The 24,125-nt window shown below is 36.5% G+C and overlaps 1 protein-coding gene across 2 annotated transcripts in view; it reads left to right on the forward strand.

Annotated features, from left to right (window-relative positions):
• The window catches only part of VWA8 (von Willebrand factor A domain containing 8), a 204,453-nt gene that overhangs the window by 101,732 nt on the left and 78,596 nt on the right, over nucleotides 1–24,125 (forward strand). For both annotated transcript variants that reach the window (XM_063335017.1, XM_063335028.1), the window contains exons 22-26: nucleotides 10,939–11,014; nucleotides 11,697–11,832; nucleotides 13,151–13,270; nucleotides 15,223–15,428; nucleotides 22,674–22,825. In XM_063335017.1, coding sequence (XP_063191087.1) covers nucleotides 10,939–11,014; nucleotides 11,697–11,832; nucleotides 13,151–13,270; nucleotides 15,223–15,428; nucleotides 22,674–22,825 — 690 coding nt within the window. The remainder of the gene's footprint in view (nucleotides 1–10,938; nucleotides 11,015–11,696; nucleotides 11,833–13,150; nucleotides 13,271–15,222; nucleotides 15,429–22,673; nucleotides 22,826–24,125) is intronic.

Raw genomic sequence — 24,125 nt, forward strand, 5'->3', positions numbered from 1 at the left:
AGAAGTGTTTGCTTTCAACATCTTGTGAGGTAAATAAGGGGGAAATACACCACGGCGTAAAAATGCTGGTTGTTTGGTTGGGGTGGTGGTTTTTGTTGGGGTTTTTTTGTTGGGGTTGTTTTGTTTTTACTGTCTCGATGGCGTAGTGTAAGGAGTTCTGCTGATCTAATGCTACATATAGTCAGTGACATTCAAGCAAGGAATATTTGCCTTAGAGACAATGAACTATTACCAGGAGTAATTTTCAAGTCTCACGTTTTATATCTTATACTTTAAGATGATGAGAGGAGATAGAGGACAGAAAAAAGAGAGTGCTTTTCCTTAAACATCCTTTCTGACATCTGTGTTTACTTGCTCTACCACTGATGCACATGGAAGGGTCAGCCTGACCTTAAGGTTTAGATTGCTTGTGGAGGTGATAAATCCTTATTCTTAACCCTTCTTACAGCATCTCATTGAGTTTTTATTTTCTTTAAATTGTTAAGTCTTATAAATCATTTTGGGACCATAAAACTGAAAATCTTACCTGGAAAGAAGCTATGATAAGATTTAATGAGGAAAGCATTTAAGAAAAATATTGGTGTATAAATTACTCAAAAAGTTGGCTACTTCCTCTTGCGTACTGCCTAATATCAGGAGTTGATCAGGAGTCTAACCAGCTCTCTCATCACATTAATTGTGAGGTTATAGGACTCTTTCTGAAAAGGGTAATTTGGGATAGGCTCTGCACAGCCTCTCTAGAACTGCGCTGAAGAAGCATCCAGCTCCTTTTCCTTGTTGAAGGACGAACTTTCATCTGCTTGGGATTTCCCAGTCACTCCTTTACAAGAATAAGTTTCAGCAGAGAAATGCTAAATTTCGTTTACCCCTCAGGGAGGGTTATCTCAATTTTGTGCACTCAGGACACCGGCTACACGTTAGGGAACATACAATAGTGTTGTCTTGCCTAATATTAAACTGTAGGGTTTTATTGCTTTCACCTTGAGCGTGCGTTCATGGTGCTGCTGGAAGGGTGACAATCTATGAGGCCTGTGCAGTCACAGGCCAATAAGAGATCTGCATAGAAATTAAACACACACTGGATGACTTTCTTAGAAACTTTGATGTCCTCCAAATAAATGTAAGAGAGTCAAGTGTTTGTGTTGCTCCTAAATGTGTGGACCCTGGAAAGCCTCATCATTTTATGAACCTTGCTGTTATTTCTTTTGCTGTCCCTCATGTGAGTTGGGTAGAAAGCAATTGCCAGTGGTTCTACACAGAAATCTGAAGCCAAATTTGGTAGACTAAATTGTGGATCTGTGAAACAAATTTTATTGAATCAGGAAAAATATTTTTGTGGAAGCCGATGATATCTTGCTTTAAATTACAAAGTCCCTTAGGCCAAGAGGATTCCAGAGAAGGAAGAAAAAATTTAAAGCCTTAGAGAAGACTCAGGCAAGAACAAGTGCCCTGTTAAGACTATAAAATCCTTCTTATCATTGATGAGAGTAATAGATAAATATAAAAATGTAAGCTCACAGCTCTCCTGCATAAATATGTGAGAAGAAAGTATCATGGACTTTAGACGGTTGCTCCTTTGATGTGATCAAAGAAAAAAGGATTAATTTTACTTCTCTTATCATCAAATTAGTAACTAATTGCACACAAAGAATAGCTTTGATGGAGTAAAATGTCCTTTACCTGTCAGTTAAACATTAGGTTTGAATCTGTTTGGAATTAAGTCATACTGTCAAGCTGCTTTTTAGATTTTAATGACAATGATTACTCCTCCTTGAAGTTACTATTTTTGTGTAGACTATATTACAGAACTAGAGTGTTTATCCTTTTGTTTCTAATGCAGGCTTTATTTGTGAGTCCTTTTTTTTTTATTTGTTTGGTTTGGGTTTTTTTCTGGGTTTTGGTGGTGGGTTTTTTTTTTGATTGTGAAGAGACTTCTAATAGAAAGTTCCGTAAAAGTTTAGATTTGACTAGGAAGAAGTAAAATTCAGTGGCACACTTTTAATAGTAGTTTCTGCTAGTATAAACAAGATGCTGGGTTTTTCATGCTAAAGGCATTTGGATTAATATATACATCAAGTTTTTGGAGTCATATGGTGTTATCTGATCTCAGCCTTCATTAAAATACATTTCTAGTCTTTAATACATGAGCTTAAAAAAAGGAAAAGAAGATTTACATGTCATTTATTCTCATCTGAAATCTTAGGTTAGGCAACTAAAGAGAAATGGAAAAATACTGTGGAGAATACATAGTGTCAACTGAAGACCTGTGAAAGCTGCCACCTCTGTTCTGCTGGGGTTGAATTTGCTTTAAGTCGTGTGAGCTAAAAAGAGCAACTGGCAACAGAAGCCCTCTGAAATTATTATCTGCCATCAGGAGTTGTTCTCCTAATTGCTCTGATAGCAAACAAAAGCCTATCTGTCTTGGTAGTCCCTTTAAGAAAAATTAATTGTGGAAAGAATGTCTGTGTTCCAGGCAGCACATTTGCTTGGTTCAGGAAGGCACAATTTTCATTTTTCTGTGTCAGTACCCTTTCTTAAAGTTTGGTGTACGTTACATTCCTTGATGTTTGAGATATCCAAAAGCTGTCTGGATGCAGTCCTGGGCACTTGGGTCTAGGTGGCCCTGCTTGAGCCGGGCGGTTGGACCAGACAACCTCCAGAGGCCCCTTCCAGCCTCAACCACTCTGTGATTTACCATCAGTTTCTGCAAGGTAGCAGCTCGATGACCCCAGATAGCTCTTATTCTAGGTATGTTGTAGTAACTTGTCTTGCTAAATCAAAATTGTTCATTAGAGAAAAAAAAGAAGTTGTTAGAAATCAGTTTATCTTGCGTTCATAAAACTAGATGATCCAGCAGTGTTTATTCCATGTTGGGGACTCCATTTGCACTGCCCTTAGCTGATGCCCAAATGTGCCAGCATGGAACAGTAGTTAAAGTTGACGGTAATTAAGACGCAGCTTCAGACTCACTGTTTTGAGAACAAGAAAAATAAGAGCATTTCATGTAATGAGATTAAGTTTGATAACTTCTAGAACATTTATTATTGTTATGATATGAGTCTAAATAACGAGCAGTTGTTAAAGAGAAAATTCTCTGAGGTTTTTCCTGCCTTCACCCTGTCTCAGCCATAGATCAGCTCTAGGAAACGCAAAAATTGCAGCCCACCTTCTCCTCTGCAGTGTGTCTGCCACAGGCATTCCTCTAAGCAATTCAAAACGTTCAGGAATAAAAAGTACCAACCCTTTCCACTGCGATGGGAACTTGGTTACTCTTAGCTCGTGGGAGAACTGGATCCCTCCTGAGCTACTGCATACGCGGCCGCCAAAGCCACGATAAGTAAAACTAGTCAGCCTCAACTCTGATGTCTTCAGTATGTAGATCTGCAATTATTTAGTTGTGTAAGAACAGCACCGTCGCTTACAGAAATAAAAGCTTTTGATGAGCGGACTGCAGTGTAATCTACGTCAATAATTTATTGATGGCTTATGAATGGAGTTTCTGCTGCTCAGAGCATCACGAATCTGCAGAAGATATGAAGCGATTAGTTCTGTTCAAGTGTTCTCTTCCTGCATATCAATAAAATAATCTTCTAGGAAATTAGTTAATTATCAAAAAAGAGAATAAGAATCTTCATAAAGTCATATAACAAAAAAAGGTTTTGGTGTACAAGAGCTGTTCTCTGTAAGGTCAAAAAAGTTAAAACTGCTTATAAATATGATTTTGATGCCTTTTCATGAAAATAGAGAATGTAGGAAGTTTTCTTCTTCAGCTTTTAAATAAAAGGGTTTGTGCCCTTAAATTAACCATATTAACTCTTAGTTCTCCACATAGTATCTTTTCTCACAAGTTGAGATCACTTGTTTTCCATTTTTCTAGGCATTAACATGTATTCTAAAGCAATTTGGCTTTGTTGTGAATTTGATGTCTCACCACTGTCAACAGAATACTGACAGCTATAGAAATTCTATTTATTATCTGATAATCTTACTATTTTAGAAGATATTACACTACCTTATTCTGTTTTTCCTAATGTTACATTTCTTTTCAAAGAATTTACCAATGGTATTGCATCTTCCTGTCAAAGTTGCTGTGTTTGTAAAGCGTGATACAGGGTTCATTTAAGAAATCTGCTACTTTTTGTGTTGTGCCTTCTCTGGTTCCCTATTAAATTACAGTAATCTGATGATCTTTCCTTCCAAAAATTAACCGAGTTTACATATGTTATCCTTTTAAAAATAAATGTAATTTTGCTGTGATCTTTAACAATCAAATCTATGGTGAGGTTTTAGGGTAGGAAAATAAGCTTATGGTGTCCCTACAAGCAATACTTTACTAGAAACTGTCCATTAATCTCTAGATGTTAATTTTCTTCCCTTCTTTTTCAGCACACATAATCAGTATAAAATCTAATTACCTGTTTCATCTATTGAGATCATTTAAAACTACCCTTTCAGCTTCATTGACTCCAGAGTTTTTAATTTCTAATGAAAAAAAGCTGTTTCAGAAGGAATAACTTCCTCTGCCCAAGAGACAGATGAACATCTGATATTGTAGAATTATAGTGTACTCGTTCTCAGGATTGCATTTAGTTATCTTGTCTCGAAAGAATATGGGACCATGTAAAACACTTTAAATGCTGATATAGCTCTGCAGGTCTGTTTTTAACAACGAACAACCCAGAAAAGCTTTTTCTGTAGGAGACTGTTGTTGAAGCAAGTGCTCTTGAGCTGCACTGGTTTGCTAGAGGAATCCAGTGAAGATGTGTGTCTGTTGTGTATTTGTATGTTGGCAGCCACAAAAAAAAAAAAAAAAAAAAAAAAAAAAAAAAGGAAAAAAGGCTAGGTAGTTTTTCCTGATGATTTTGAGTCATGAATGCATGTGTCTAGAATATTTTCTTTTAATGTGGTACACAGTAACCTTATAGTGTGTGCTTTATTCTTGATGCAGCTCAGGTTTGGAAATAAATAATAAGATGACATATTTTTGTTATGAAGATTTATGCTGTGAAGCACTGAAGGTATTGGCTGGCATATAATGGGTGTCTTTATGCTTTTTTACTCTGCCTGTTCTTTTTTTCCCTTTTCTTAAATACATTTTCAATCAATACAGAGTTGCACTGCAAAGCTTCCAGGAGTTCCTGCAAGCTAATGGTCTCTGTTCCCAATGTCAGCTTTTCACAAGCTGTCAGACTGCTCTGCTATTGTCAGATTCCAGGTGTTAGAGAGCTCCTTCATTTATCTTTTTGTAGGAATTGAATTCAGCATGAATATCGTGCTGTGTGGCTGTTACGGAGAAATAACTTGGGTTAGAAGACCCCTTTGTTTCATTTTCCTCTAAAGCTGAAGTAACATTTTCTTGCTGTTTACTCGGTGAAATGTATTCTTATACATAATAAGGGGAGCTGTAGGGTGTCATTTATGGATTTTACAATTAGGGTGAGTGAATTTTTTTATGTTGTTATAACAAATTATGTAAACACATTGCATCTCGTTTTGAAAGATGGATCACGTATAACCTGAATTAAACATACAATTCCCTTTTGTCTTTGTTCTGCCACCCGCAGTCGTACTGACTAACGAGTACCTTTATACGCCAAATAATTTCTTGGATTTTAAACAAATATATGTCCTGCTGTGTAGCTATAATGGCCTAGCAGAAAAAAATTGGGATTTAATTATCAGTGCATAGAGATAAGTCAAAAAGGCTTTACAGTGTCATTTTAACAGAGAAATGAGGCAGCTGGTTGGCTTTTCAGATATTTCAGAATTCCCTAAATATAGTGGTCAGATCATCCAATGCAATGACTGTATGATAGGTTTGCAAAACAAATTAATTTGTAAATGCTGAAGTCATGCAGATTCTTTCTTTGTGTTCAGATCACCTGCTCTTCATCAGGATAATCCATGAGTGGATTAGCTGACCAATTAACAGCTTCAGATGGCCCTTGGCCTAATTATTTTTCAAATACTCTTAAAATTAGGTCACAGCAGATGGCTATATTCATGTCTGATTGAAACATAATTGAGAAGATATATGTATCTATGTACATAGGTATTTACCGAGATATCTCACAACAATGAAGAACAACAATTCTTAGAGCGTATATTCTGTGTGTCTGCTTTTTCCTTTCAACTACCATAAAGTTTAATTTGGGAGAATAAGAGGAAGGCCGAACTTGAATCTGATTTATCTAAGCTTGTTACCATGAGCGCCAACCCTTAAAACACAAGGTTACCTTCCATAGATAAGCTCTTAGCCTTTCAGCCTCAGAGTAAGTACATACAAAAGCCAGGACAGGATTCTTCAGCACTTGTCAAGATGGAGTAATTTCAGGAAATATGGATGTTCGTAATGTTAACTAAGGTCCTGACACCGTGTCCTGTATTTGGACATAAGCCTCCTTGGGGGCTCAAGTCTTAAAATAAACCATTGGAATACCTTTTCCTTTTCTTAAGTTAAATGTCAATGAGTAAATTATAAAATGGATCAAATTCTGTTTTGACGTTTACACTTCAGTGTTCTGGGAAGGACAAGTGTCAGAACATAAAATGAATATTTGTAGATGTGTCATATAGACAGCATTAACATTTATAATGAAGAATTTCATGCATTGATTTCATTTCTCTAAAGACGCATCTTTCAGCTGGATAGTCCTCCAGATGAACTCACACAAATTTAATCAGAAGAGGAACATCATTCTCCTTTGTTTCGTAATTTTTCCTCCTGGCTAGTTCTACCTTCTGTGTCTCAGCACAGGATATCCAGAATGCTTGGAGATTTACTTTCTTTCCATCTTTGCTTCCCATCTTGCTCTGTTTCAAGATCTATCGATAGGGGTATTCAGCTCTTCCAAACAACTCCAAATATTCATTTGAAAAGAACCTGGAAGAAAGTTTCTGTCTCCAGTGAATGGACTAAGAAATGCTGAACTCAATGGGTTTGTATAGAGGAGAATTCTATTCTAAAACAATAGAATAGCTATCAGGTGCAGTTCCTCCCCTCTCTTTTTGAAGTAATTTTTTCAATTCAGTTATGTAATAGAATTTGGGTGAATCTTGAAAATTGTCAGGGACAGAATAGACTGAACAGTCTCTGCAGTTGATGGAGATTTCTCCTGCCGCATCTCATAGTTCTTCCCTGGAAAGAAGGCATTGCTGTCAAAGAAATACTAGCTGTCAGAGACTGGTATGTTTGAGTAAGTCTATAGACCTCAGAAAAAGCTGCCTTTAGGGTAAATAATGCACCACTAGCAAAAAAATATATAAAAGGCAGTGACGTGAGCTTATAAACAAAAAGACATCAAAAGAATTCTCAGAAGTCCTACTGTGAATTGAGTGGTACTGTCAGAAGAGTTGCTGAGTTTCAGTAGCAGATCTTTAATTTTTTTTTTATTTTCTTTTCTTTTTTTTCCATAGAGAGTTTGTGAGGACGGCTTCCTTGATAAAAATAAAAATACATTCTTAGGGAAGGACATTAGTGAGCTTTTCATATTTTTCTTTTACATTCAGGAGAAGACAAATCAGTTCAGTTGAGTAGGATGACAGTATGTCAGACAGTTTTTCTCACTTGCTTCTACATTCCCACATTCTTGCTTCTTTGTGTCAGAACTATTTTCATCTTGGGTGACAAATGTGATATTCATGTCTTTGTTAGAGCCTCGTTAATATTAAGATGCTAAAATTAATAAGGGAACGTGAATTACAGTTTTTAGTTCCTTTCCTGTGGGAGTGAAATTCTGCAGTCTAATGTTTTGAGTGCCAGACATATTTTACATTTAGGAAAATCGGCAAGCCGTATTGTTCAGAAATATTTCAGACTTAGCATATTTTTATTATTCTATATTTCAGTGTCTTTATGTTTACATAATTCATTACAAAGTAGAAATTTATGAAGAAGAAAACCCTAAAGAGGCAGATTATTTTTAGCCATTCTTTACTGTGTTTAGGTCATGTTAGGTTTCTGAAGAACAGAAATTAATGACATCTAATTGCGTAGCTTATGATTCTGAAAGGAAAATAGCATTTATCTGTACTAACCCTGGCAAAATCATTCTTATGTACACGGCTGAATGTAAAAGCTTAAACAAGTCTAGGAGTTTTGCATTCGCTTATGTCATCAAGCCGATGGAATTAATATTTGGCTGTATCTTTAGCTTCTATAATACATTGCAAATTGCCTAAAATATTTCATTAAAATGTTAGAGCTGAATAACAACAAAGTAGAAGAAAGGAGGGAACCGCTGATAAAATAAGAAAAAGAATTAGAAACTGGATTTAGGATGTCAATTGTTCTTTCATTTTGATTCATTCTTCATTTTTTTTTTGATTCATGCAACTTTCGTACTAGCACTTAAGTAAACTATAAACTCTACCACTGTTTATTTCCGCCAAAGATAGGGTCAATTCTGTCTTCCCTGAAGACTGAGATCATCCTAAGGATTTCTGTGGGCTGCTGGTGTTACTTAAGCACAAGTTGTTATTCCATATCAGGTGGTTGTGGGTAATCTCTGCAGAGCCAGAGGATTAACTAGCTCACCAGAAGTAAAATACACTATTTAGTGTTACAGTAAAATGCCATTTAACGCTTGTGTCTTTTCTTCTGTTGCCACCTTTGCCCATCCATGCCACCACTAGAGATCTTCCTTTGCTGCCACTCTCTGTTCACTTTGGTTTTTTCATGCATTGACTGCTAATTGCAAATTTATGATCTGTAAAACATCCTGTAATGCTTCACCTTCCTTTACCTTATTCTTATACCTTGTCCTACGCTTTCCTTAGATCCTCCCATTTTCTCCTTTCTGTTACTTAAGAGATCACACTTCAGGTTTGTCAAATCCTTTCTCTTTTCTCCTTGGATTAATTCCTTAAAGTATTTTTCCATGAATTATTTCTGACTAATTAGTAACGTGTGGCTGTGCTTTCATGCACTCCAGGGTTTAGTTTACATATTGTAAAATTCTTCTACATCTGCGACTGTATAATATTGAACCAGAAATGATAACTGCTAATGGAGGTAGGCTGGTACGTACAATCTGAGAATATAGTCCCTAAATAAGCTGTGCTCAAGAAGCAGTGGTCATTGGTTTATTGTTATTTTTGCATCCGTTATTGATTTCTCTGGACAATGTAGAAATGGGTAGACAAGCAGGATGACAATAGAAGCTTTGTTTTTATGTTGGTGGTAGGATTTCTAAGGTAACAGGTTATTTATTAAACTGCTTATTTTGGTGGTTAAAAAAAATACATGTTGCATGTGAATACTGTATCAATATTACTATTTTGAGGAGTGTTGCTGCTTGTGAGAGGCCCCATTTAACGGGGTTGAATGAAAGGGAGGTGATCCCAGCTTTGTAACCTTTCCCAATTAAAGTTCAGATGAAGTGGCCAAATATTAAAAAAAATATCTCTTCCCGCCCTATGCTTTATTCCTGTGCATGGGAAACACTGGGATAAATCAATCATGAGTTTAAAGCTAAACAAGAAATTATTAGTTGTTAGGGACAGAAATCCTGCTGACAGCAGGATCAAATAAAGGAAATTTGCATGCTATGCTGTCAGTTTAAAAGTGTAATTGGAAGCTGGCCATTTAATAGTTTGCTGCAAACAGTATTGTGTTTGATTTCCTGTACCCACGGAGCTTATCAGAAGATTATTGGTTTTTTTGCAAGGTGTTACAAAATTAAAGATAGGACTAAGGTGGGTATTTGGAACAGTGAGTCAGCGTAGCTTAAGCAAACAGTTCTGTTATACGGCACGGCTGGGAAAGGTAAGAGATTTTTGTTGCATCAAATCTCACACGCAGTGCAAAGGTTACCAACCTCACCTATCAACCAGCGTGTGGATCTCAAGCGGCATAAGTGAGGCTCTCCTGATGGGTTATGTCACGTGAATAGCCCCTCATTCTATTGACACAGACTAATCCAAAATTTGAAATTCAGGAGGAACAGGATGGCATAGCCTGCTTGCCCTGAGATTGAATTGGATATCCTGTTGCCCGTGAAACCGTGGGAGTCATGGGGATCTTCTGTCATCACCCATCTGTGGGTTATTCCTTAGCGCATTGATCCCTTTGAACCCCAAGGTAATTGGGGTTGGTTTTACGGACTGGACTGGACAAAAATCCAGCGTGGCGATGTCTGTTGCTGGGCCTTTCTGAATTGCAGCTGGGGTTTATTTATCTGTACATTCGGTGGTGGTTGGAATAGATGAAAATAGCAAAGATTAAGGAATATTCTTATTACAGATTTTAATTAACACTGTTTTGAATTTGAATGAAAAAAATTATTTGAGCAATTCTAACACAAAGGCAATTTCAAAAAGAAATACTATGCTATTAAAGTCTCTGTCCCATCTAAGAGCGTACACTGTCCATGATATAAAATACAGCAAGTGCTAGTAAAAATTATTCCATCTGGTGTGGTTTAGATAGAACTAAAAATACTTGATTTTTAGAATTCCACATGAGTATTTTTAGTCTCTTTTTTTTTTTCTTGGTGGTACATGAAGAAGAGCAACTAAAACGTTAATGATTTGACTATGATACTGCAAATTCTTGTTTGGGTTTTCTGGGGAGATTCCACTGTTTGTTATGACAGTTTAAGCATGCTTAACTAGAAATAGAAGTAACAGTAGTAATGTGCCTACGTGCAAAAGATACGCATTCAATTTTCAGCATTTTCATTTACAGGGTGTATGAGAAATTGAGAACTACCGTGAAAACCCTGGCAGAGACAGGGATATGACCTTTGACTGGCTGGCACTGCACTGTTCTCAGTTCAAATTCTTTGAGAATTCTAAAAAAAATATATATATATATATTTAATTTTTTTCCTCTTAGAAAAAGAGAGCCTTCAGTTTTTCACTTATTCATTTTGCATTTTATTGCAACTAAAATTCCTGTGTATCTTAATTAATACTGTCTATTTTTCTATATTTCAGGGATACCACTGTACAAAGCCTTACCCTACAACCTTCTGTTAAAGATGGTCTTATCATATATGAAGATTCACCACTGGTCAGTAGTAACATTTGGATTATATATTTGGAAATGTTTTTCATTAAAAACAAGCAGTTTAAACATGCTGGCTTTCCAAATGAGAAAATGCTTTGTGATTTGATTACTTTCATGGCATAGTCAGTGACTGTGGTAACGTTTCATTAACTTTTACTTTGGTCACATTTGTCATGTTTGTTGTGCCAAATGCTGAGTAAGATGATAGTCTTGAGAGCCTGCATGCACAAAATAAGTATGGAAAATAATTTAGTATTAACCTGACACATTCTAACTGGTAGAGTGGTATTTTTCTCCTTCTCTTTTGTAGCATCTCGCATCTACCTGCTAAGTTGGACTCCAGACAGCTCTTGCAGCCATTCTTTATTTCTTTCAGCTTCGTGTTGACAGTGTAGACGCAGACTGCTTTTGCACTTCTCTGTCAGCACTCCATTCTCAGTCAGGCTCCTCACCTCCCTCCCTACCCACAGCCCTTTCCATCCCCATCCTGAAGAAAGAGAAACACCCACCTTTCTTGTCTCACCTCCTTCCTCTTTCTGCTGCAGTTCGTTTGTGGCGTATCCGTGCACCGAGTCCCTTTCTTGTCTTACTGCCAGCAAGATGTCACTACTACTGGCTGAGAAATCAGTAATGCAGTTTCTTGCAGTAATTTTTGGGGAGTTCTGATGTTTTGATTCTTTTGCAGGTAAAAGCAGTGAAGTTCGGACATATATTGGTAATTGACGAGGCAGACAAAGCACCAACGAATGTTACCTGTGTCTTAAAAACTTTAGTAGAAAGTGGGGAAATGGTTTTGTCAGATGGAAGGCGAATTGTTGCCAGTAAGTAGATGGAAAGCTTTTTGATCATTTAGAGTAAAATGTAACATGTTGAGTTACTAAGTAGAGACCCAAAAGAGTCCAAGTGGAAAAAGTATGTGATGCTAATGGGTTAACAATTAAAGAATTTACTGTCATTTTCTTTACTGCTTTTGCAATAGCCACAAAGGTTTTCTTAATTACCATTCTCATGAATTTTGCTGAAAATTAAAAAAAAAAAAACACAACCCCCCCCCACAAACTGCCAAACAAACTGTAAGTTGACCCCTCTGCATCTAATTCACCATAAGAAGTAAAGGTCTAGTTGACCAAATTATGATCTTGGTTATGCCCATCTGGACAGTTGGTGTATAATTTGATCAAATCTAGGATTGAAGATATGAGTATATATAAAGTTGAATTGTTAAGGCTTTCATCTAATCAAATGTTGCATGTGCTTATATTATTTAAATATATCCTGCAGGATGAAAGTGTTTTGTAATTTACTGGAGTTTAATTCATGGGAATTACAGGAACTAAATATTTTTCATTATTTTTCAAAGAAAGGCCATGTTTGAAATGCCCTCTTGGTGTTAGTAGGCGCTGTAATGAGTTTGTTTTTAACAATGTTGGGAACAATGTTTAAGTATGAATGGAGCAATCATTCAGCACTTGTGTAGCACAACGCTTGATTTTTGCTTGTCATTATAAACTGTAGGTGGGCATTTTTTAAAATATATTGCTAGCCAGTCTCAATTATTACTTTAGTTTTTTAGAGGAGGTAAAAGGATTCCTAAACTCCCTGTGCCCCTGGAAACATGCAGTAAAGGAACAAGTGGGACCGGTTTGACTCATTTTGGAGAAACGGATACTTCACATGTATGAAATCATGTGTCTCTGGCTTCTCACATATTTTTGTAATATCCAGGAGGAATTTCAGTCCTGTATTCCCAGATCAGATAATGTCAGACCTATATAAAAAGAAACTTTATTCATCATTGGCCTCAGCATTTTGGTGAAATGAAATGTAAACAGGACAGCTAGTCCCCACCCCAAGAACACTGGATGCGTTTTTGTTGTTTTAAATGAAACACTTGGGTTAAATTTTCATGAAACAAATCATGAAACTTTAAAATGAAACCTAGAACACTCATAGTTGAATGGCATGCTAAGAGGCCATTCAGCCTTTTTTTGTAACTGTTCTTCTAATTCTAAGAAGAACATAATTAGATTAGAAGAATTCTTTGAATTCTAAGAATTCTTCTAATCTAATTATGTTTGTTTAATTCATTTATAATGCAAAGCTTAAATATGCAGTTAATAAATTTTATTTCTTTTCCAGATCAAGCCCATGTAGAGGGGAGAGAAAATGTCATAGTTATTCATCCTGATTTTAGAATGATAGTTCTAGCAAATAGACCTGGATTTCCTTTCTTGGGTAATGACTTTTTTGGCACATTAGGTAAGCGATTCATGTTAAATGGTGATCTTTAATAGAATCGTTTAATAGAATGACTGTCTTTATTCATTAGATTTCATGTGGAGAAGGGGTCCTTATGCACATTGATACTTTGTTTCACATAAGACACTCAGGGTAAGATTCAGCTTGAAGACTAAGGTGTAAATTTATATATTTTAATAGAAGTGCATGAACTTGCCCTGAAGTGAACAGCTATATGTGATTATCTGTGTTACAACTAATTTGTTTTACGGGAGTTGGAAAAGCACAACAGACAGACAAGGTTACAAGAAATCTTTGTTTATGAGTGTATGTTGTATACAAATATAGCAAAAACATGAGCTTTAAGTAGCTTGATACCTGACATCAATGGTTGATACAACCGCTCACCGCTTTTTTTCCCTGTATCAAACAAGCCACGGGCCAGGTGCTGTCCTCTTCAGTTCAAAAGATGGGAGCTTGATGGATGGTTCTTTTCTCTCCTCTCAGCAGTGGAGGCTACTGTCTTTTTTTGGTGTTAGCACCGTACTACCTGCTTCTTAATCCTCATTAGCCTCTCCTTGCCCATGGCCGTGTGTGTTAGGCCTTATTAAAATATATATATTTGACAAGATATTGAATTCATCCTAGATTCAGGTAAGGCTGTCCAAGTTTCACATCAAAGTTTTTCACATCAACAGCAACCTCATTTCAGAAAGCTCCTGGTAGGTCCTAAAAATCCTGTGGATCAGCAAAGATTCCCTGCAGCTTCATCACGAGAATTTCCATTGCGTAAGGGCAAGTGATGAAGAATTCATTGGCCTGTATAGTCCAGCGTCAGTCTAAGTGGGCGTCTGGCAAGGCTTTGGCAGTGTTGCACCAGGGCTACGAACTGAATATCCCTCCAGACTCCACTGACTGTGCTATTTATGTTAGTTTAGCCATTTATATGCAGGCACCTTAATTTCTCTGTTTTTATCCGTTAGCTTTGGCTGTAATGCTTATTCTGCAAAAAAATAATAACCTCCTCATAAAAGCAGGTGCAAAACCTAATTCCATATTGCACGGTAGCTTTTGGTTTATCAGATGTAGTTCCCAGTGAATGGACATTCTGTGTCAGAGACTCGTTGGCTCTGAATTCCACCCAGCTATGTTGCCCCAAGATGTTTTCAATATAGCCGATTTCTTTTTCTTGGCCCAATTTCCCTCCTTACATGGACCCTTTAAACAAAATTGATCATCCCAGCATTATTGCTTTTGGCCCGCACCGCAGAGGCTTGGTTGAGGTTTTGGAGTTCTTCGTTGATTTTGTTTTTCAAGCGGAGGGGCTCTTCTGCTTTTAATCCAAGTTCTTTTTCAGCAGGATCTAATCATGCTTCTGCAAAGTTTTGTACGACTGTTAAAGGACTCTTTACGAATAAACTCAATTTTATAGATTATATGATTGGGACTAATATAATGCAAATACATGGAAAAGACTCTCTTGCCAAATTTCTTACCATACTTCAAAACAAGCGGAGAGAAAAGATAAATCCAGGATTTCCCCTGGAACTCTCACTTGGGTTTGCATTAGGGCATTCCTGCATATCAAGATTACCCTGCATCCTGTGGTGTTTTGAAGGTGTTCACAAGTTGATTCCATTTAACCAGTTGTTCTTTCTTTAAACCTTTTTTCTTTTCTGTTTGTTCTGGATTCATTTGACTTGTGTCTCTTCTTGAAGTTAATTTCTCCCTTGTGATCACCTTCATTAAAATGACAGGAGAGATTTCCGTGTCGCCAGGAACCTTGATGTTCTTCATAGCAAGTTCATCCTTCACATTTTTCAGAGCAGCTTTTGTCTTGTTTTAACAAGCAGGTACCCTGCATCCTCTTGAGCCATTGCTTTTCCATTTAAGGTGCTGTATGAGAATTAAAGGGGCTGTTGTGATGCTATCTTTTTATAAGTTACTTAACTGTATGCTTTTTTTCTTTTTAGGGGACATTTTTAGTTGCCATGCTGTTGATAATCCCAAACCAGAGTCCGAATTGGCTATGCTTAGACAATATGGTCCTGATGTTCCAGAGCCAATTCTTCAGAAACTGGTGTCTGCTTTTGGAGAACTCAGGGACTTAGCTGACCAAGGAATTATTAACTATCCCTATTCAACTAGAGAAGTTGTGAATATTGTAAAACATTTACAGGTACAGTATGTCAGATTTCGTTGAAAACTTGAGTTCATTACTACTAATTTTTTAAGGCGTGAAGGTTTTAGAAAAAAGATGCCGTTATTGATCACGCATTTTTATTTCAATCTTATGAAAAGTTTTGCATTTTGAAGGAATGCTCAGGTAGTCTGAGGGTAAGGATCGCAGATGTACAAAGGCAGATATTTTTTCTGTATGTTTATTTATAGACATAAAAACCCCCTGAGAGTCTGTTTTTCTACTGCATGAGAAAATACCACATTCATACTGAGAATACAGTATGCAATGTTCATCTTAGCCTTCATTATAGAATTCCATATTCAGCATACAGTGCTTCTAGGACAGTTCAACTGCTCACTTTATGCTGCTGTAAAATTTTTGGTTTTAATCGTTTCCTGGGGGAAAACAAGTTCCTGCTGCATAACAGTAATACATCACTGGTGGATTTTTTCTAAGGAAAATGTTAGATGGATAACAACTTAGCAAACAAGTACTTAGAATGCATGATTGCTTCCTACACACATTTTAACTGAAAAATCATGAACTCTGATTTAATGATGGGTTTTTTTAAAGATTACAGTAGAGCCTGACTTCTGCCTTTACAAATTAAAGGATCCGTTTGTTTGAAGTATTTGAAATATAAATTATCTTAATGCGCTTGGAAATAGCAGTGCTTTTATTTTGTTCTATTTTCTAAGCATAAATTCGGTAATTTGTTAATTTATAGACTGTTCCTTGAATTACCGAATCCTAGATTGAAAAGGATTAGTGGAAATATTAATGTAATTATTACAATTAGAATATAATTTCTCACAAATTATTTGACCTCCTGTTCCCGTGTTTAACACTGCATAGTATAACAAGGTCACATGATGGTTTTGTGTTTGTGCTCAGGAGCATACTCACATACACAGACTTTTAGATCCTGCAGCTTAGAATTACTACTTTTAAAAGTCTTTAGTCTTTAGTTCATCTAGATTTTGTGGGGAGGATAGATTTTTGTGCTCTGTGGTGTCTAGGGTGCAATGCAGTCTTGAGACAAAGTAAATTGGTGCTACTATGATGTCAACAATATAAATAAAAAATAATGCTGTCTTTATAATTTCGTACTAAGAGTTAACAAAATTCAGACCTGAAAGTTGAGGAATCCATCCAAATAAACATGTAAGCAGAGTATTTTATTAGGATCCAGTAACAGTTGATAGGTATTTGCTTACCAAACTGATAGGAACATGTACCATATTGATAATGTCACTGATTTCTTTAAACACAGACTTACATACTAAATGAAAGTGGAAAAACTAGAAATTTGAGGAACAGTTGCTGTGCAGCTGAAAGGCTGGGGGTTTAGGGTTTTTCTTCAGTGAACTTCCTATCTTCATACTTTGGCTGTTCCTACCTTCCATCCTAACCTCCTTCCTTCCTTCTGTCTCCAAGTAATCTGAACTTTGCGCTGTCTTCTGTCACCAAATGGTGTGGAAACATATGGACTTAATTCGTTTGTTCTTTGAGCGTGAATAGCATCTAATTGAAGATTGGAAGATCTGCATTGCTAATTGTTTTAAGGGCACTTAACCTCTGCTTCCGTCTCCTTCACTTAACCAGATTAGTATGATCACTTCAGCCTGGACATTGGGCACAGATCAGTGTGGAAGTTTCCCGTCTACTAAGTTTTCACCTCTTTCAAAGCCAAGTGTAAATATCCACAGAAATGTCCAACATGCAGCTTTGATTTCTTCTGTAACATTTGTTTTCAAAATCCCCATCTCTTTGAGAGGATGCAACTTTTTGTTTACTGTAGCTTGTTTTTCAATCTGAATCATAAAAAGGCTGGGAGTAGCCAAATGTAAACAATGAATATAAACATAATGGTTATTCTGAAGTAAGAAGCTTTTAGGTCTTCAGGTAGAGAAGAAAGAGGAAGGAGGGAAATGAGTCAATAAAATTGCTGCTCCTTAGGAAGGAAGGAGGGAAGTTAGTCATGTTGTTAAACAATTTCCCTTACAGCAGTTCCACAGACCCACTCTCTTTGTACTGTTGTGTTGATTTCTTTCACATAATTTTGTACCTCTTTGCTTCTGCAAAAAAAGAGTTGGTTGTTTCAGAGAAAAAATTACTGTTGATTACTGTTATCTGAGAGAGGATCTGAGTGTTGGGGCTAGTCAGTAAAGAGAATATTCTGATTACTGTGACATCAACGCATTATTAGGCTAAATTCTGCAATCTGATTAATTGTAGTTGTCAACATACAAGATTGTGTCTACAGTGTAGTTACAAGAGCATATTCCCATAAAGATTATGCAAGTAGGGAACCCATAGCAATTTAGTTGTAGCTTAGATGCTGCATTCGGAGCTAAGTTGCCTCTATACTAACTTTTTTCTTAAGGAAAAGGTTTTTTGGTGAAGCTTGAGACATCAAACTAGTTTGAAGACCTAAAACTGCAGGCATAGGGAAAGTTGTCCACTGTGGCTGCCTAACTTGGTTGCTGCACCTGTTTCTCCCCACAGATTGTATAGGGAATTAGGGTCTTGCGGCTCTAGATTGCAGGTGTCCTGAATATAGCCTTTTTGTCTCACTCAACCTGCAGTTTTCAGATTGTGTCAAATGTGGGAACTATTGATGCTTATAATGACTTACGGGCAAGCTGTGAAGCTCTGTTCTCTCTCCGTTGGGTTGCCATGTGCTGCCCATAACTACTGGTGGATGCTATGATTGCTTCTTCTGCAATCTAATATACTAGTTTTCACAAGATCTTTTGTATGCTGTTTTGCAGAGTCAAGATTAACCTGATGTCCCTGGTAGATGGCGATCAGGCAAGCCACATCAGTCCAGATAAAATGGAAATAGCTTTTTTACTAACTCTGTTGAGTTTGGGAAAGCTGAGATTTTTCCGTAGGCCTTTTTTCTTGTTTGTACCTGAGATTACCTGGTCTAGTGGGAGGTGTCCCTGCCCACGGCAGGGGGCTTGGAACTAGATGATCTTTAGGGTCCCTTCCAACCCAGACCATTCTATGATTACTTCCTAACAGTAGGCACTAGTATAACAGTTTTCAAGCAGTGAATGTCTAAGGTACCTTCTGGCCCTGAATTCTACTAATCATCATGCTTTTAGGCCTGTTCGGTACACTTTTGTGCTAAGACAGTACGTTTTTCTGTTCGGCCTAATCTCAAAAGGAAACTAGGCTTATCAAATCACAGTTGGTATCCCTTTCTCACCTTGCTGCCAAACGCACATCGATAATAACCTTTTACCCTTTTGGCCAACCACAGTGAATCTCAGTTACCAGTTTTCAAAGATAATTAGGTGTCTGCTGCTTTAATCAAAATCAGTGGCTATGTGACAGAGTGGAAGAGATTGAAATTAGTGTTCCTGTGAATGCAAAGGCAGGGGGAAAATTCAGCTGTTTTGCTTGGCAGTAGACGGTGCCCACTGAAGACATGAGCACTGGTTAATCAATTAGTATTCCTGTCGCCCAGGATGAGCCATAGACGTGGTGCTTTATGCCCTGCTGACAGGACAACTGAGGAGACACAGAGAGAGCTGGCAGCGCTCAAGAAAAGGACATCAGGGATACAGGGGGAAGCCAAGGGCAGGGAGGAATGAGCAGGTAGGCAGAGATCTGTTAGTGTCTTGAGAGCAGGGTGGGCCTTTGGGATGCTGCTGGCAGGATGGGATACATGCGAGTGTCTGAAGGCACTGGAATATGTAGGGAAGTGAGCAGTAGTAAGAACACAAGGTAGAAGTCTCTCAAACAAAAATCTGGATTCATTACAGACTGGATACCAAATAATTTGTCACTTTGTTTTCAGGGTAGTGGTAGAAGTACAGTAGACCTCAATGTGTATAGCATATTTTAATTAAGATTCTATACTTGTGCTAGGAAAGTACTACTTTGCTGGTAGCCTTTAAGCAGACTATAGCAATACATGTACTCATGGAAAGTTAGATCCATAAAAATACGGATTTTTCACCAAGCTGAATTCTGTCACAACTCTGTATCCAATAAAGCATAAAATATATATATAAAAATATAAAATTGTTAAAATCAAAACCTATGTTACTTGCTATTTTAAGGAATAGCCAAGAATCTAAACTGTGAAAATACTCTGAGGTACACACAGAGGTGTCACTTGTAAGGGGAAGAATCAATGAATGAGAACCAGACAGACTGATGAGAGATCAATATTTTCTCCAGTAATCTGGTTTTAAAAATCAATAGAAACCAAATGATTTTTTTTTTTAAATGTTCAACTCAAACATTAAACTTTTTTTCTTTTTTTCTGATTTTTTTTATTTTTATTTGCTTCAAGTGGGCTGTTATTGCCTTTCTTCAGTAAGCAGTTGTCCAGGCAGTTAAAAGTGGTTGGATTTGTTCTGATTGAAAGAAGAAAGTTGTGACTTTTTTAATAACTGAAGTGAAGGGCCTTTTCACAAGTGGCTTGTGTTCAAAACAGGTTTTATTGACAGCAGCGATCAGTTGTACCTGAGGCAATAAATTTTTTTATGATGTCCTACTGATCAAGAGGCATGGAACTATTGAGCAGTTCATTGCGGAGAAGGGTACCAATATCAGAAGTTACACAATGATTCGGGAAACCATGGACCTACTTGGAGACTACTAGTGAAAACCAGATAATATTTGAAGCACTTGACAAAGATTTCTGCAGTAACTAGTTGAGGGCAGGTAAAAGAGTAGGTCATGAGTAAACGAGAGAGTTTGGTGCCAGTTTGTTGGTTGTACTTCACAGTGAGAAGGGAAGAACGTGTAAAATGTGGTATTCATCATCATAAGTGTTCTGAAATAATTACTTAAGGAAAGGTTTTGGTTATATAAAGCATGCACGCTTCTGGACGTGTTTTGTTTTTGTTATCGAAACGAAGACTCACTTGAAAACAGACTGAGAGAGGGTCCTGCACACTGAGTACTAACTAGCTTTACATGTTTTTAAACTTAACTGTGGTGTACATTTTTATAAGGCTGTGGGCTTTTTCTTATTCTTGCATATCTTGTTTACTTTGACTCCAAGGTACAATTTAAATTATAGAAGTTAGTAGTTTCACTACTGAACATTGTCACAAACATTTTGCATTTACATTACATGTGAAATGTTTTTACAGTCTTTAGTTAGAATAACTGTTTGGAGAAATTTTATTTTTAGTACCTATCCATTCCTTACTGAATGAAATATTGTAACCAGCATGGCACAGGCTGTAGGACAACTTTATGTTATCCCACAGTAACTTGTATTTTGCTAAGCTGTAATAATGCAGAACTTGTAATAGTTTCCTCATGGGCAGGTTGAAAAAGCAGGACGTAGTTTAGCGTGCTTTTATACCAGCACGACTACTGAAATATTCTGTGGCGTGTACACCACAGATTAAAAAAAGGTTTGTACAAGCCTATTTCTAGCAGTGGTATTCCATTCTACCACAGTAACTAGTTAATTTTAGTATTGCTTGTGTCACGGTTATTTTATTTTAGAGATTAGATATTTATTAAGTTGGGAAAATATTAAGCTCCTGTTTAAGGCTGATGTTTGATGAAGAGTACAGGTCAAAACATTCATGAAAATTTTCTGGTTTCTTCTATTTCAGTTGTTGTTCAGGGCTCAAGTAGCTTTACTTCTAATATTTATAAATTTTTCTGACACTTTTGTTAAATCTGTTTTTCAAGTTTTTTGTACCAGCCTTGCTCACTAATGCGGAAAAAAACAATTAAGACTTCAACTCCCTAAAATGCTTCTTCACATGTTTATCTTCATCACTGTAAATGTGCCATACCAAGATGGGGGCATCCAGGTCCTTGTCTCAGAGATCTAGTATTTGAATGAAAGGCATATGAAGAAAAAGTGAGAAGTTTAAAATAAAAAGATTCTCACTCCAATCTCTTGCCAAAAAAAGGGTAAAATAAAGCAGATAGGTGGTAAAGTTCTAGGATATATAGTAATTTGTTGATTATTTTTTAAAATTCTTTTTATTTGATTTACTCTATTTACGTCTTAACAAGAGTAGGATGATTTTTTCAGATGTGTTATTAATGAGTATCTGTGAAAAGGCTTAGTGACTTAGCTGTGTCAACACGTTCAACTTAAACAGCTGTTTTTATCAATGGCAAGTAAAACCTGCATTTTGCACAGTACATAAATTACCTGAATGTTCCTTTGAAAAATAAGCTTATTTAAGCCTGAAATTATGGCAGTATACATTAAGGTCCATACTTATCGGAATCTGCCTTAATTTAAATGGGGACAGATACATGTTTGCTACTGGAGTTTCAGGGTAAATCAAAAGACAGTGGACGAAGTTACTGACTGAGCACTTGGAACCAGCTTGCGGAAAGGCTAAGCTGGCTTTTCACACCTGTAGTGTCTTCTGCAGGTACCAATAAGCACCTTCTTCATTTCAGTTTATTCCAATTGCATGAGTTCAATCGCCTGCTCGGTCAAGGCTTTTAAGTCTTACTGGCTTCTGGGTCTTAGTGGGAAATGAGAGGCAGGAAAATGTGTTTTCTTCATGCAGAACAAAAATTAAAAGGTGTGGGAATATGTGAGCGGCAGTTCTGAAACCTGGAAGAGCACACTGGCCTTAAATCATCAGTTGAGTTCAGTAGCAAAACTTCCTTTGTTGCAAATAGTAACGAAAGTTTGATAAACTTGTTTAGGTACACAGCACATTTCAAGTAGTATTCTTCACTAAGAAAACAAGTATTTGCGAGTCTTAAGTCAGTTTCTGTTTCTGCTAAGATCCATCATGACCTAAAGTCGTTTTTAGTAAGCAGTGTATCTTCTCCTTTTCTATATTCAACGTTAAGAATCAGAATTCTTAAATCAATTGTACAGCTGAATTATACAAATATATGTATTTTTGTCAGATCTTCACTGTTAATGGAAAGCAGCTCCAAATTTTAAAAATACAGGCTATGTTTAATTATATGTTCCAATGATTACACCATCTTGTTATGTGTATAATGCAAACAATTCTTTAAAACATGAATGATGCTGAGTACTTAAGTAATTGTCTCCTGCTTGTTTGTTTAATTCAGGTTTTAGTGCCAGTAACTTCATTCTGACTTGAAGCAACGTACCTTCTTTGTTCTATGAACTAAAAAAAAGATGACTTAAGCACTTGTCTAAGTTGAGCAAAGTTCCTGTTATAACAATTCGGTTTAGAAGTATCTAATGGTATGCTGTAACTTAACAGATATTCAATAAAATAAATGTGGGCATCTGTTTCTTCACAGAAATTTCCAACTGAAGGACTGGCAAATGTTGTTCGAAATGTATTTGACTTTGACTCCTACAACAACGAAATGCGTGAAATTTTAATCAGCACTTTGCACAAATATGGGATACCTATTGGAGCAAAACCGACCAATGTACAGCTGGCCAAGGAGTAAGAATAACATAAGATATATATTAAGAAGACAGGTGTCTCATTATCACTTTTACTAGCGTGTTATCTTGCTGCTAACTGATTTAAAAACAACCTGGAATACTTGAAGTCAGTCTTCTGGTTCAAATTTATATTCTTCCAAATAAGTTACAACAATATAAATTACTTTATGACAGAGTGTTTACCTATTACTAATATTTAATCTTTAATGTCCATGTACATATTGATAGCTTGTACGGTAAACAGATATATATTAATAAAGGGAAATACTTGTTTCTTCTCCTGTGTTTTTGATTGAATTGCAATCCATTTCTGTCCTGTTATTTATCACCTAAATCGGTAGCAAACAAAATAAGTTGTCTTCAGTGGTAATGGGATTTTGTTTTTGATACTCACAAAAGGCTCTACAAAAGTACTTCTGCAGAACAGGATGATGCATGTGAGCTCTAAGAACCATTTCTGTATGTGTCTGTATAGCACTATTATTCTTTAATGATGTTACCAGTTGACTTATTACGCCATATACTTTTTCTGAGGTTAGAATAGAAATAGCTTTTTTTTTTTTTTTTTCTGTCAAACTAAATTATGAAATAGATTTAACTCATTCTTCTACAATTCACAGATAACAGCCTTAGGTAGACCATATTGAAGTGCAATTAGAAAACTTTGGCTTGAACTCTAATACATAATTTATTTATGGAGAAACAAATATTTCCCTTTCATGAAGAAAGCTTTATGGATATATGGAAAATTGAGTTTGCCCTGGGACATATATATTTTATATTTGCTAAGGAGCGACTGATTCTTAAGACATGATGTCTTGGTATTAGGTGTCCGTGTGTAGGTTACTCCTGCTGGAGCACCACTGTTTTCATACCTAACATCCTACATATAACTATTAAAAGAAGATTGGCAGTGTAATGACTGTGGTGTACCTTTTAATTTTGATGACAGAAGAATTACATGCCTAGGGAACCAGTACTTGAGCAACTACAGTGTCTGTCAAAATTGACAGTACACGCTTGAAACTCTTGCCATAGTGTCTTTGCTGAAAGTCACTTCATAATTTCTATTTTAAAGAATTATAATGTTTGACATAGTTTTTGAGAAATTTTGCACTTTATATAATTTTTAGAAGTTTAGATGTGGGTCTAAATGGGTGTATTAGAGAGGACTGTTTAGTTTTGAAAAGTCAGAGGTTTAGGAAACGTAAGAGAAAGACTGCTGTAACTGGGGACTGTTCAGTCTAGAAGTGAGAAGATAGAAGAAAGATCTGATCATATTGAATTAGGAATAATCA

Source organism: Chroicocephalus ridibundus, chromosome 1 (genome assembly GCF_963924245.1).
Source record: "Chroicocephalus ridibundus chromosome 1, bChrRid1.1, whole genome shotgun sequence".
Lineage (NCBI taxonomy): Eukaryota > Metazoa > Chordata > Aves > Charadriiformes > Laridae > Chroicocephalus > Chroicocephalus ridibundus.